At 40.5% G+C, this 14,893-nt stretch overlaps 1 protein-coding gene across 5 annotated transcripts in view; it reads right to left on the bottom strand.

The window, feature by feature from the left end:
• The window catches only part of WDFY3 (WD repeat and FYVE domain containing 3), a 173,097-nt gene that overhangs the window by 115,763 nt on the left and 42,441 nt on the right, over positions 1–14,893 (bottom strand). For all 5 annotated transcript variants that reach the window (XM_065634847.1, XM_065634846.1, XM_065634845.1 and 2 more), the window contains one exon: positions 3,767–3,977. In XM_065634847.1, coding sequence (XP_065490919.1) covers positions 3,767–3,946 — 180 coding nt within the window. In that variant the 5' untranslated portion in view covers positions 3,947–3,977. The remainder of the gene's footprint in view (positions 1–3,766; positions 3,978–14,893) is intronic.

Consider the following 14,893-nt stretch of genomic DNA (forward strand, 5'->3'; position numbering starts at 1 on the left):
TCAAACTATTTACTTGGAAACCACTTGTTTAAAAACAGCTTCTTCATTATTTTATCCACTTTTTTCATACACAGCAGCACAAGGCAGGACCCAGACATGCTGCTTCTGCACACACACCAAACTCTGAAAGGAGCCTTTTGAGTGCTCCTCCAGAGGGCTAGGCTTTTGTGAATTATGCACCGATTTAGCTGTTCACTACTATGTGATTCATCATTTCATAAGCCTCCCAGAACAACAAGGAAACAGAAATGGTCTGTAAACCCATTTGTTACCAGAACTAGCAAGATGGTTTAAACTACAGCATGTTTGAGACATGCTATATCTATAAATGGCACTTAAGAATGCTTTAGTTCCTCTGGATTTACTGATTAATAATCCTCAAAATATCACGAAAAAAAACTGAACTGCATTTCACACAAAACTTCAGATATCTCTAAAGACAGGGAAAACCAAACCAAAACACACACAGACACATACGCTCGCTGCTTCCAGCCAAATAACAGCAGTTCCTACTTCCAACAGTGCACTGCTCTGTGCAAGAGACATTTTGAAGTGCACATCAAGGTGTAGTCTGAAGCCTTTCATATGAGCTCCACAATTTATGTGGGGTTTTCTCCTCCTAACACATATATCCCAATCTTGTAATAGATAATGCTCCTACCATGCACCATCACGGACTTCACTTAAGGCAATCTCACATAAACTTGTTCAACAGAATATACATCACTATGCAAAGTATCTAAGGCATTCGGAGTCTGAATTCAAAACGAGTTATTAACTGACAGCTTAAAACATTTGCAGCTAACGACTACATTTGAGAAATGAGAAAATTTCTAAAAAGGATCTTCTAGTAGTGTTGTAGTGTTTGCTGTCAGCAAATGTAGGTCTCAGAGGAAAGCCATCTCAGAATTGAGAGTGAACCAAGATTTACCATCTCTCCCACTGAAAATCTCATATAAGATGCTTGAGAAAAGGAAACATTTCTCCTGTTTCATTTTTTAATTCCAATCAGCTTCAGTTCAGAGTTTGTCTTATTCTGACTCACAGAGTTACTAAGCCAGCAGAATCATTCCAAAAGAAGCTATAATACAGACAGTTGAGGCTTCAGAAGACAAGACTAGATAAGCCAAGGAAGCTATAGCACACTCTATACATAAGCCTAAAGAGAAGAAGGTGGCATTAATGAGGAACCTATAAAAAGGTAAACTGGAAGCAGAAATAAATAGATGACATTGCAACTTCTCAGCCTCCTCAATGCCAGACAATAAGAACATGTTTATATGAAAGGCGAGGGAAAAAAAAAATCCCCAGTTATAGGGACAGATGAGACCTTACCAACCAAGAGAAACCAGTTTTGTTTGTGCTACACTAACAGTTTGTTGATAACTGATAAATGCCAGCCTATGATTCAGATTTTACAGAGTTTGGAAACCAAAGTGACAATACCTGGCAACAGCCTGTATTTGTGGCAAGAAGGATAACTCCAAGAAGGTCATAGATTAAAAACAGCCTGAGTTTGACGATGGAGATGTTGAAACCAAATGAGGAAATGAGTGAAGAGGAAGAGAGACAACCACAGGTAGAATCCAAAAGCAAAATATTTGGCAAGGAGAGAAAAATGCACGTCTTCAGCATTAAGTTCACCTGAGGCAAGAAGGGAAGAAAAGAGTCTCTAGAATTTAGTGAAGGAAAAGAGCTCATCCAGAAAATTACATGTATTCTGTGAAGAAAAGAGACATGGCAAATCTGAGGAAGGAAACAACTGAACAAGGGGGATAAACAAAGGCAAAAATGGGAGACAGGAGTAGCCAAGATGTATTTGTACAAATGCAAATTGCAAAAACCATGCATCTTTTCAATAAATCTAAATAGTACCTGAGACTAGTTAGGCAAGAGCTGATTTTGATGGAGTAAGACGACTTGGGGTTACTGATTCATTTTTTCAGAATGCTTCAACACACGAGCTGAATGAAGGACAGTGAAGGAGAACCAATGGTGCAAAGACATGAGGCAACTACAGCTAGGCTTCAACAGGGTCAAGTGGAGGGACCGAAAATGAGGGCAAAGCCAGCAAGTGGTGTAAAGGAGAGAGAATAAAAGCGTAGTAAGAAAGAACGGAAGGAAAAAGAAAAGGGAGAAACAGCAAAGCAATTAAAACTTAACTGTTCTTTTTAATTTCTCAAGTCTAATCAAAGTCTATGGAAAGACTGCTGGTACAGAAATAGGATGTGCACAGCTGCAGTGAATTTTCTTAAATCCAGTTATATCCCCAATTGTGATTTCCGTAGATACAACACCACTGTAAGTAGCTACCACAGGGGCCAGGAAAGAATTTCTTCTCCACCTGCAGATTACAACTGAGTGCTGAAGCAGCTATAGTGAGTACCTTCCCTTTTTCGGAAACATCAGCCACCTGTAACCACCAGAGGGAGTTTTCCGAGCATAACTGCATCAAAATAACCTTCACGGGCTCAAGCCAAGATTAAGATTCCATTGTGCTAATTTGTAAAAACCAATTAAGAAAGTCTATAACTAAAGGGCATACAATCCAAGCAGATAAATTAAAGAGAAAGCAGATGAACTGAGCTTACTTTTCCCAGACTCACACAACAGGTTACCAGTAGAACTAGGAATAAGACCTAAGGCAATGCACTGACATTTAGGGGATTTAACCACTAAAGCATGCTATCTAGTACAATGAAAATCCTATTAAGACTATGCCTTAACTAGGATTAATTTTTCTACACAGCATGTAAGCACTTCAATCTCTAAAAGCATCATAAGTCATACTTTCAACAAAACATCAACCTAAAAAAATAGAAAGCTGAGTTATTTTCCTATCAACCTTCTAGATGATTCCAGTTCTCCACCATAGCATATACAAGCACAAATCCATCACTCAAGAAGAGCTTCAAAAGCAAGAGTTCAGGTCACAGCAGGAAAAAAAAATAAGAAAGCTACATCTGTAACTACTGCTCTTTCCAGACCCGAAAACTACTCTCAAAGTTGTTATTCACAATGAAGTGGGAGAGTAACTGAGTGGTATAAGGAGTCAGGAGGATTCAGCTCCCATTAGTTCCACGGATAGTAGTCACGGTCCTGCTTCCAAACAAAAAACTCAGTGCCTGAGCACAAGGGAGTAGTGAAATACGAAGGGCACTGCACAAGTGGCTATTACAGCTTCCCTACAGAGTGCTTGTTCACAATCCCCCTTGTCCAAGAAGAGGGACTCAGACTCATTACATAGGAAGAGGGCTACAAGGACACAGAAAATACAGAGAATTTATCACATGAGAGGAGATTAAAATCGTTCAGCTTGCGTAGTCTAGCAAAACCAAGCCTGACAGGAGAGACGGTGATTATTACCTCTAAACATATATCAGTACAATAAATGCCAAGACGGAAGAATAATTATTTAGACTCAACAAGGCCAGTCCTGTTGCACAAACAAATAGATATAAACTTAGTACTAAGTGAGTTTAGGTTGGAAATCACATGACTGTAATAACAGCAAGCTCTGCAGAAAATCTCTGTGACAGTCAACATGCAACTGTGCATCGCTCTTCAGAAAAAGCGATCACAGAAGGAAGTCTCCAGGGGTGGGTTTATCCACTAACACAACACTGTGCAAGGAAAAGGGGAAAACTGAAAGGACGCCAACAGAAGAAAAGCTTCTGTTGTGCTAGAACCAAAAGGTCTTGGGAATACAAAATATAAGCAGTCAATCCAAATGAAGAAAACCCCTCTTGCAGATCCTCTAGCTTACCCTGTTAAAAACCGGCAACATCATGTAAAGTTTTTCTTCTTGTTCTTTCTGGGTCATGTGCCGTGGAGGATGACAGAGCTCTGTGAAGAGGCGACGTAGATGCATCAAGCCCAGCGCGTTATCCTGGGGGCTACACTCCTCCTGCCGTGGCCGGCCCATGATCCTCTTCACCATATTCATCTTGACTGACTTCTGGAAGCTCCCTCGTATCCTGTTCAGAAAGGAAAACATACTTAGTACAACAGATTCAGGCATTATTCCATCAAAGCCTTAAAATACATAGCACTCTCTCTCACAGCACCACACTGCAGTTAAGAGCATTAACTAATTTTACATGCCAGGCATTGATTAGTGCGTGCCTGGAGGATTTATAGCCAACAGCCTGAAACAGGAAAACATCCAATACTCTTCAGCACAAAGCACAATTGACCAGGCTTCAAACGCTGCAAAACACTTTGATAGTTTTTATTAGATGACTTTCACAATTCTCTGATGCATCTTCTACAGCATTTACGGAAGTGTTACCTACATATTGTAAAGTATTCCCAAAATAATTCTAGAATAAAAATCAGTACCAGTTATATACTTTAAAATCTAATTGAACAAGACCTTCAAACTTACTCAGACATTGATTGGCTTTATCATACAGAGGCACGCTTAATTTTTTCCTGGCTTCCTTGTGGCAAATAGACAGAATCACAGAGTGGTTGAGGTTGGAAAGGACCTCTGGAGGTCATCTGGTCCAACCCTCCTGCTCAAGCAGGGACACCAAGAGCTGGTTGCCCAGGACCACATCCAGATGGCTTTTGAATATGTCCAAGACAAAGCTATCCAATGGAGCTACCATCCAACTCACACCTCAGCTGATAAGTCTGCAGAAGAATACACCTCTGTCTACTCCCTCCTGAAGCACCAGAAACTTGTTTTAGAATCACAGAATTGTTTGGGTTGGAAGCGACAGCTCTGAAGATCATCTTTTCCAGGTGATGGCAGGGTGGTTGAAGTCCCCTAGCAAAATCAGGGCCTGCAACTGCAATGCTTTCTGTAGTTGAAGTAAGAATGCTTCATTGACATCCTCCCCTTAATATGTGGCTTGTAGTAAAGACCAGCCACAAGGTTTCCTTTGTTGGCTTGGTCTTAAATATCCACCCATAAGCTTTCAACCTGCGCGCTGCTGTTTTATAAAAATTTTTTAAAAAAGAAAAAAAAAAGCGCTCTGGACAATCAATCAATTTTTTAACATAGAAGGCAAAACGCCCACCTTCCATTCCTTGCCTGCCCCTCCTGAACACTTTATAGTCATCAATTGCAGTGCTCCGATCACACGATTCATCCCATCAAGTTTCAGTGACAGCAGTCAGATGACACCTTTCCAGCTCCTCCTGGTTGTTACCCCTGCTGCACACATTGGTTTAAAAGCACTGGTTGGACTGGTTGGACTGTCAACTCTCTCACCTTTTTGGTGGAACCTTTTTTGGAGGGCTGCAGCACATTCACCACTACTCTGGTAGATGCACACATCCACCCTGCTACTTGTGAGAACACAAGTGTCCCAGCTTTGGACCCCATCCCCCAAGCCCATCAGTTTAAAGAGTGATCCACTAAGTCAGCCAATATGCCAGCCAAGATTCTCTCTCCTCTTCTAGGTAGGTAGATCCCATCTCTCCTCAATAATTTTGCACTGCGTCAGCCACACAGTTGTTGTTCTAGATCTGACAATTTTCTTCTAGTGGGACAAGTCCAAATAAACGCTACACACTATTTCCCCAGTGTACTGGGAGCCTACTGGGATAGCTTCTGCAAGATATGATCCATTAACCTCCTCTGGGGAAGTTTTAACCCAGAGGGATGACAAATGCAGAGGACAATTAAAGCAGTCCTCCCTTTCTCAACAGTGTCATGGTCTCTCCTGCCTGTTCCCCAGTACAACCATGTATTCAACCTCAACGTAAGAGATGGGGCAGAGAGGAGGGAGGAATGGATGTAATATCATGTAAATAATATCCAATTCTTTTTTTTGAAGTAACCAAAAGATGCTACAAAATTTATATATTCCATCTGTATACTTCGTTCAGTATGAACACCAAGAGGGGAAAAAAAAATAAAGGCAAAGAAAAAAAAACCCAAACCCTGCATCACCACAGATTTTCAGACTTCTGTCCCAAAGATGCTTCTGCAATCCTCAGGAAAATCTTCCTAGAAGACACTGCTTTGGGAATATCCCTTACTGCGATGCATTAACTTCCTTGATGTTTTTCACAGGTATGGAGTCCACGTGGCACTGTACAAAGTGAAGATGGGGCTAAGAACACTGACATTTCCACATGGAGATCTTTGCAATATATGCTGCTTTTCTTCAACCATGTTACCTGCCCTCTTGATCAACTTTTTCTGGCAGTGTTTTCCACCCATTCTCAGTCCTCAAAATCATGCAAAGTCCACCCTCAATTCCACTGCAGATCAAGTCAAATACACGCAGTACATTAATTTTAAGCAGAGTAGATAATGCTCATGGAATTATTCCAGAGTTGAGTCCTGCTGTGTTTCTGTCCTATTAGAAAATAGACTAGGATGGGCTCCATGCAACATCATCCAAAATACTTTGTACATGAAATCTGAAAGAATTTCTGTGATTTTTTTTTGCCAGTCCAAAAACGGTTGATATTTTTTCTTATTACCATAGTACAAACTATCAGTAGAAATAAAAGGAAGAGAGCTGCGGGCTCTTGGAGCTCCAGTGTTAGGCCCAAATCTTAGGCAAGTGGGAAGGATTATTCATGGTTTACAGCAGGTAAAGCCACCTCATTGTGAATCTCAGAACCAGAACTTACTTCTCCTAAGAAAACATTGAGATGTTTAAGATCATGGGGGGGAGGGGGGCGGAAAAAACACCAAACCCCAAAAAACCACAACAACCAACAAAACACCAAACGAACAACAACAACACCAACAACAACCCAAGACTACAAAACCAAACAAACCACCACCACAAACACACAAACCAAAAAGCACCACCAAATCTAAAATCTTTGGAGGAACAATACATTAGAAACACTACATTACTTCACTGACTGAAATGACAGTGGTATGTTGCTGCTATGTACTGTATAAATATTTTGACTGAGGTTTTCTTTGTTCAGGCTCAGGGCTGCAAAAGAGAAAGCAGTACACCTCAACCTTTTACTACAAACAAAACATATTAAAAAGCGAGTCCCTTTCTATTCTACTATGTGAAAGTACCTGCAGTCACCTGTGACCACTGCACATGACTTGAATTCAGCATTAAGGCCTGGCAGTCTCCTTAATGCCAAAAATGAGCAGATTGCACTATTTTCAGTAACAGCCAAAGTCACCTGTTCGACACTGCTTGCTTACAGCACATGACAGTCAAGCATCCTGCACAGCAGAAGCCTACAGGATAAGCACCTTAAGAGAAGCAAACTCTCAAGTGAGGGAACACCTGTCTTGTAATTGCTTGTGGAGCTTGAATTTGGCCTGGTTCCACATGTGCATTACACTGCAACCCTGAACTGCACCCTCACCACCCGTAGTCCCCCAAAGGGCCTCCTGCCTCTCCCAGCAGACAGGCTGGACACAGCCCTCACTGCACGAGCAGCTGCTCGGGATTTTGTTACTTCATCTCTCTGAGCATGATACTACACCTTGGTTACTGCAACCTGGACTGAAAGCCTGCTCTGAACAACAGTGATGAATTTCCTCATGGGATACTCTGTCCCGCTCATCGCTGCCAGATCAGAATGACTAAGAGCTATTAAATCAGCTTATTTTCATATGTCTGCCCCACAGCATGGTCACATTAACAGCCTCAATATACATACAACGCACAGACACACACACACCTTCCCTACATGCCTCTTACACTAAAACTGGTGGTGTCTAATTATCTGGATACCTAGTTTAATAAACTTCGGAGAGTAGCTAATCCTACATGGCATTTTGTAAGGCTTAAACCCTCTTGCTTGCTTGTGCTGTATCCCTTATCAACCAGTTAGTGTCCTTCTCCATGCCAGCATGTGATCTCAAAGCTAAATGTTCAGTACACAATGGACACAGAGAGCATCTCCAAAAACCCTGTGAGAAGTTTTGCGGAATAGGCAAGGAAAGAAGCTTCCCCAGGAGAGGAAGACCTTCCATACCTTGTGTCCCTCTTCTGGCACCTACAGCCTGGTGCAGCTGCACATTCTTTCCTATACAGCCCTGATGAGTTAGCTCCCCCACCAGGTCTAGGCAGACACACTCCTCATGGGGAAACTTTGAGTTGGACAGCCCAACTGTTGAGTCTTTGGCTTTTTTAAGCTGAGTAAAAAGTCGAGAGTTATTTTGAAAGAGCAAACTAAGCAAGCAGAAGCTCTATAACGCAGCTTCACAGCGACAGGCACATGGTTTATGAGAAGAGTTGAAGCAGCTGGAACCATTGCATTCATCTTCTGCTACTTCAGCTGAAAAGGTGAATTAATGGCAGTCGTGTATAATCATGCGCTGTATGGACCAAATCTAAATAAAACACTTGACCAGTAAATTTCAAACATGCACAAAGACAGCAATAGTAAAAATGCTGCTCTCGTAAAACACATTACTGTTTTCTCCTAGTGGTAGAAGTAGAAAAGTCTCCAAGCAAAGAGACATGAAGAAAGCCGTAAAGGCACAGCATGAGCATTCTTACCTGAACAACCCCTTCATTTTCTTCGACTGGCTGTCAGATGGCTGCACATTTTCACGTGAGCATAAGCAGGGCTGACCCATTTGAGCAGCTCAATACAAACCCATTCTGCAAGTTCTTAACTTTTCCATTAAATTTATACAGGAATCTGACAAGACGAACTAAGGGGATTCTCAAGACGTTTCACTGGAGTTAGTGCAAGAGGTAACTTCTACCATTTAAAATAATATTTTGAAGTGTTTTCTACTGTTAGTGGAAACTGTTAGACAAATGGTCACGGACTACTTAACACAAAATACCAACAACTTACAAAGCTCGAAAGACAGACACTGCAAGACAAATGTAACACACACATACAATCGTAAACACAAGTTAGGGTACAATAATGTACAGGTAAAACTACCAGAGCTATCAAAACATTTGTGAAGAAAAAAGTAGACAGAAGCTGCATGAAACGAACTTGTTTTCACAATAGCTATTATAGGTCCAAGCTGTGCATTTAGTTCTAAAAGGGTGTTATTTAAATAAGCAGCTAGGTAATTATCTGCTTCATAATTACAGTCACAAGTGTTTCTCCAGGCACTATCCTGGCATTGCATCAGTAGCTTAGCAGTGAAACAGGATACAATTTGTTTCTTTGCAGATTATAATGAGACACCAGCACACACCTCCCCACCAACTATGTCAGGAAAATGAAACTTAGGGTAAGTCTCACTGCTACAAAGAATCACAGAAATCCATTGCGATCAGTAAATTCCACACCTGTTATTTCTTTCCTGATTTTAAGGTTCCCTACCCATGTAGTTTTAACTAACATTCCAAAGATGATCATATGCAGTATTAAAAAGGACCTTATTTGGCCTTCAAAAGAAACAATAAAGAGCTGTTACAGGGCAGATACACATCCATTTGTCCTTAGAACCGAACAGAAATAATGAATTCCCTTTGTAGGCAAAAACGCCAGTGAGAGGGGAAGTGCAGAAAACAACTACTTCCTCCCATTCCCCCCCCGCACCACCACCCAACAAAAAACAACTGCTTGCACACAAAGAAAATCATGCACAAGGAAGCCGTGTTCCTGAAAAAGAAGCCATCAGCTCTCCCGGACAGACTTAACCAGCATGCGCTCATTTGGGGAATTTTGCCTGGTCCCTGTAAGTCAGGACCAGGAGTAAAGCCAGCGTGCTGACTCAGTAATAAAAGCAACTGTTCCTGTACTAAGTTTTCCTCGTGTTAAACAGCTAGTCAGCTGGTTACAACGGGAAACGTTTCATTGAGAAATTCTCCCAAGAGGAAAACACCATCAACCCCCACTCCAATTTTGTATTACAAAGTATTATTAATTAAGGAAGGTGTGCAGGCAAGGATTTGTAAGGTTGCACTGTTATTTTGGAGGTTGTTTTGTTTTTGTGGGGTTGTTTTGTTGTCATGAGTTTTGCTTGGTTGGTTTTTTTCCCTTTTTTTTTTTTTTCCCTTTTGCACTGAAATATTTTAAAACTTAGCTCAAGGAACCTTATGTTATCACCTGAAAGCTTAACCTTCTCTTTTTTAGATTAAGTGCAGAGATCAACCTAATGAAATACTGTTTGTTTCTACATGTTGAAGAGATGCTTACAGAGGTGTCTCTCAGTTCACAGGCAGTGTCCAAACTGGAGAATTCAATTTCTTTAACATCTGGAGGTAAAAAAAAAAGTGCCTTGCTATCCTAATGTTTTTCCTGTCCGCTGAACTCGAATCAGATGAGCATTTAAGGATACAATTCCTTTGTTACTTGCAATGTTAGAAATGCTATTCTTATGCTTAGTCTGACATTAGTATCTTGGCACCACTGGAAACAAAAATTCTTAATACTTCAACAAATATGAAGAACTTAAGTAACTGGTTAGTGAGAAAGATACAGATATAAATCACGGACTATCAGTCTTCTTTCCAGGTCCATTTCCCACAAATTATTCATGATAATGACACATAATAGCAACTGCTGATAGAGTAGATTTCCTGTGGTCTGTACCTTCTTGAAGGTTAATGTTTTATATTGCATGAAAGAGAAGGACAACAATCAACTAACAGTGATACTTTTGCCCTATGCTGTAGGGATGGAGGAAAGCTGTCTCACTAAACAACGATAATGTATGTATTTCTTACTTAGCATTAAGTTAAATGAAAACGAACTTCAGTTATATCAAGCTTTTGCACTTTATTTTGTTCAAAAAAGACAGTAAAGTACTGTCCTTTACTTCTGCATATAGCCTGTTTTTTTCCCTGACTTACTAGTCTTATGTCTGGGAAGATAACTCTGTTGTTGCATTTTCTAATTCTTTGATTAATAACCACAAAATCCTACTTCCAGTACTTTAATAAAATATTTCCAAGCTACAAAGATTTCTTCCACCACCTCCAGAAGTCCATAAAATAAAGTATTAAATCCTACCACAGCTGAAAACGCTATGTAGTACTTCTCCAAACCACAGTACCGAGTTGCATCAATTTTCTTCTCTTCTATTTCTGTACGTGAAGAGCACAGACAACTTTAAGATCTAAGTGCAGGCCCACCATCCGTTATGCCCTTGTGACTGAAGCACCTACGTCAGCTTTATTTTTAGTGCGATAGCACAGAACAACAGCTACCTAAGAAGAAGGACTACCGATGCACATCTGGAGGTAAAGGATGTGATTAAAATCACTGATCATTTAGGGATGGTGCCCAAATCTCCCAGCTTTAGCAAACGGGAAGGAGCTACAGGTCAGTTTTACAGAGAGCAAGGAAGGGACAGTGCAGAGGGAGTACGCACAGGTGCTGCCTTTTCCTAGCAGGAGCAAAACTGTCCATGTAGCAGCTAGAATGTGATTTTTTTGCTGGATGCTGGTAAAATTGCTTCCTACATCTTTATTTAGCTTACATTAGGATGTGTCACCAGCACATACATAATTCTCAGTACCGCTTTTCTTCAAGCGAGTCTTCAGCAAGACTTAGGACTCCCATTTTTCAGCTCAGTAATAAACTATTAGTCAAGCTGAAGAATTATAAATGTCCACAAAGCAAACAGCAAGAAAGCTCAAATATAGGCTATTTAGACTGACCACAGAGGCTCATTTAAGGTTTCTGCCTTTTCTGCATTTTTTACTCCCTTTTAAACTGAAATTAAATACGAATACTCATTTCATCTCGAACTACCACACACTACACCATGAGAAACAACAGGTAATTCTGTTTTTGTAAGCACTTTAAGAGATACATCCACCATTTGTTTAAAAGTTGCTTTAAAAGTCAGGGAGATCTCACAATTTTCACATTTCAGAAGCCAAATAGCACGTAATAAGTATTGTATCCATGTCCAACTAAGAGGTGCAGAAAATCTCATCTTTGAGGTACCTGTAACAGTATACACTGTCCTTCAGCTCTTCACAGAACAAGACCAAGAAAGGCAGTCCATCCTTGAAGCTACCTGAACTCTACATTTAATTGCTGGGTTCTACACAGCTTCACTTGTGATTTTCAATGCAAACTCTTTAATCAGCTCACGTGCACATAAACACGAATTTGATCTCCAAAAAACAGTTTGGATTTGGTAGCCATAAAGGAAGTCAGAAATTCCATACCTCAAACTGTTGGCTCAACAGCACCTCCTTAAGTTGGAAAAAAAAGGTAGTATTTACACCTGAAGTTTTTTAACCATTTCTGCAAGGCCAAATATATTGCCACTGCAGGGCTAAGGACCAAATAAAACTCTTCATGTGTCAAAGAAGCTTTTCTGCTTTAGGAGATGAGGAGTGGCTGCTCCAGAAAAAAAAAAAAAAATCCTACCATGTTTCATTAACTCTAATCATCGGTTACAGCAAAGATCAAAGTAGTGGCTCTATGTAAGTATTATCTTAGAAAGGAGAGACCTGCATTAACATGTTCAGTTGGTTCATTCATAGACATTCAGGCTCTGAGAAGCTATTTGCTCATGCCTGTGCAATCATACCACTATGGCATTTGTTCCACCCCTTTGACCTGTTTCAATATGGTCTGAAGATGGCAATCCAGTCCTGACTGCAACAAAGTCCAAACTAGTTCTAGGCACAGAACTCATCCTCTCAAGACCTCAAGAGTGCAAATGATATTATTTATGAGAGAAATATGGTAACTGAGGAGACAATGACAGGCAGAACGAAAATGTAAATTGGCTGGAGCGCAGACAAAAGATAACAGCAAAAATATGAGAAATTTCTCTACTGACAGGGATTTTTGGAACCCTCTCACTTATAGGAAAATTGTGCCCAGTAAATTAACAAGAATAACAGAGAATAAAATCTCTCGTTTTCAATGTTCTCAATTTGGATAGATTATAAACACAGCAGATTACATTCGGAAACTAAAATTTATGGGATTGGTGTTAACCTGTAACTTTGTAACCAGACACTCTTGGATGATCTGGAATGATCCAATTCACACCTGCTAGCTGGCAAGGCAAAAGAAAAGCAAACTCACATTATCCTGCAAACCTCACTTACTACTATTAAGACCTACAGCTAGAAAACATATTGGAGGGAAGCAAACACTGAAACATCATTCTGGTTTAAACATACGCCAGAAGAACTGAAATGTCTCCGAAACATTTGCACCTCAGGAAAACCATCTGAAATGGAAGAATGCATAGATTATTTGGTATCAGAATGTTACACCAAAAGCTTATAAAACAACTAAACCGGTTTAATTAACAATGCGTACTAGTAGTGCTCCCACTAACCAGATACCCAATCATGAAAAGAGCGAAGCCATGCAGTGTCAGAGTAAGTTCGCTGAATGCTGTAGAATGCTATAAAGACAGGTAAAAACTGGTTTAAAAAGTGCTAATTAATGAGTTCTTGCTACATTCTGCAGTAAAATATCTTGAGCATCTTTGAATGCTGTTTCTTGGGGGGTTTTTTTGTTTGTTTTGAAAAGGCCTGAATAAACTGATTTGCATTAATTGGACAAACCGAATGCCAGTTACAGCCCGTCAGGAATAGAGCAGAACTGAAATTTTACTTTGCCAACCTGAACTGCATGGCAATGACTAAATCATGCCATTCAGGAGAGGAAATGCTGCTAAGAATCCCATTAAAAAAACAAAAACAAAACCAAAAAACAACCACCCCCAAAAAAACCAAACCAAAAAAACCAAAAAACAAAACACCACAGGGGGAAAGGGATAAAACAAACGAAAAAGCAAAATAATCTGGGATTTGAAGAGATAAGTGTGTACCCTTGGTTGGCATGCAGATATCAACAAAGCCATAGAGAAAAAACTGCTCCAGCAGGTGGCTCTTGCATTAGCAGTAAACAAGCAAAGTAAGAAAGCCTTCCTAGAAAAGTTGTTCTCCTAGAATCAACAATGGGCCCTGTACTAAACACAATAGTCCTAAAGAGCGTGTTCAGTAATGACAATAGTGAGCCTAAGCACAGTTCTGATCCAGTTAGCTGAAAAGCCCACCAGATTTTTTTCAAAGGAGAGTGGTATTACACAAAGCAGGTCCATGCTTGTTGTGGTGGTGTATTTTCTTCCCAACAGCAATCTAAAGCATCACGTTCCTCCATCCATATAAAACAGCCATTTATACTGTCAAACATTTCTTCTGCCTTCAGGAGATTTACATATGAAAGAGTAAGTAGAAGCCCGTTACCTGTAAAATTTGTCTCCATAGAGCTGCCCTTGTTTCTAACAACCTAAATGAGAAAAACAACAAAATTATCCTACCAGCACATGTTGGCTGATGTAATAAAATTCCCCTCTCTGCTACCATCTAGTCAGAAAGAGTGCAACAGAAACAGCAAAGCATCATCATTAAACCTCTGGTCACAAATGCTTACTTTGGAACTAATAGGGACTAAATAAGGGTGAACGATCACAACCTCTTTTAAGTTGTGTGTCCATACTACTCCTAAGTGCAAAATACAACGCAACAGCCCAAGACCTAGTAGTTAGCAATGCAGACCAGAGATGTACAGAAAAGCAGGAGAAACACTTGCGTACACATCACTACTGTCTCTAAAAGACAATAAGGGATCTACACCAACTGCTGCATTATTCTGCTGGGTGTTTGCAGCCAACAGGGAGCTGCTGAACTTGACATCCCAGGTCAAGGCCTCTTTATAAACACCAGGGGCAATCTGGGCACCATGGACAATGGTGGCGAAGGGATTACCCATGAAGTGACTTTTCTCAGATGGAGTTGCCCTACGCTGAAACTAGGACGGCACAAAGACATCATCACAAAGACAACCACTGAGCTCCACTGGAAGTGAGTGCTGCCCACCACACAGAAGGCACATTGCCACTGGGAAAAACAGTAAAGATCCCTCTGTTTCACCTAAGCAAGTATGGTAAGGATGGGCAAAAAGCATTGTCTTTTCTTCACACCCTCCCTCTCTTCTGCTCCTCCTCCTCCTCTCTGTTGCCTGGCAGAGTCAACAGAAGATC

The sequence above is a fragment of the Caloenas nicobarica genome, chromosome 4 (assembly GCF_036013445.1).
Source record: "Caloenas nicobarica isolate bCalNic1 chromosome 4, bCalNic1.hap1, whole genome shotgun sequence".
NCBI lineage: Eukaryota > Metazoa > Chordata > Aves > Columbiformes > Columbidae > Caloenas > Caloenas nicobarica.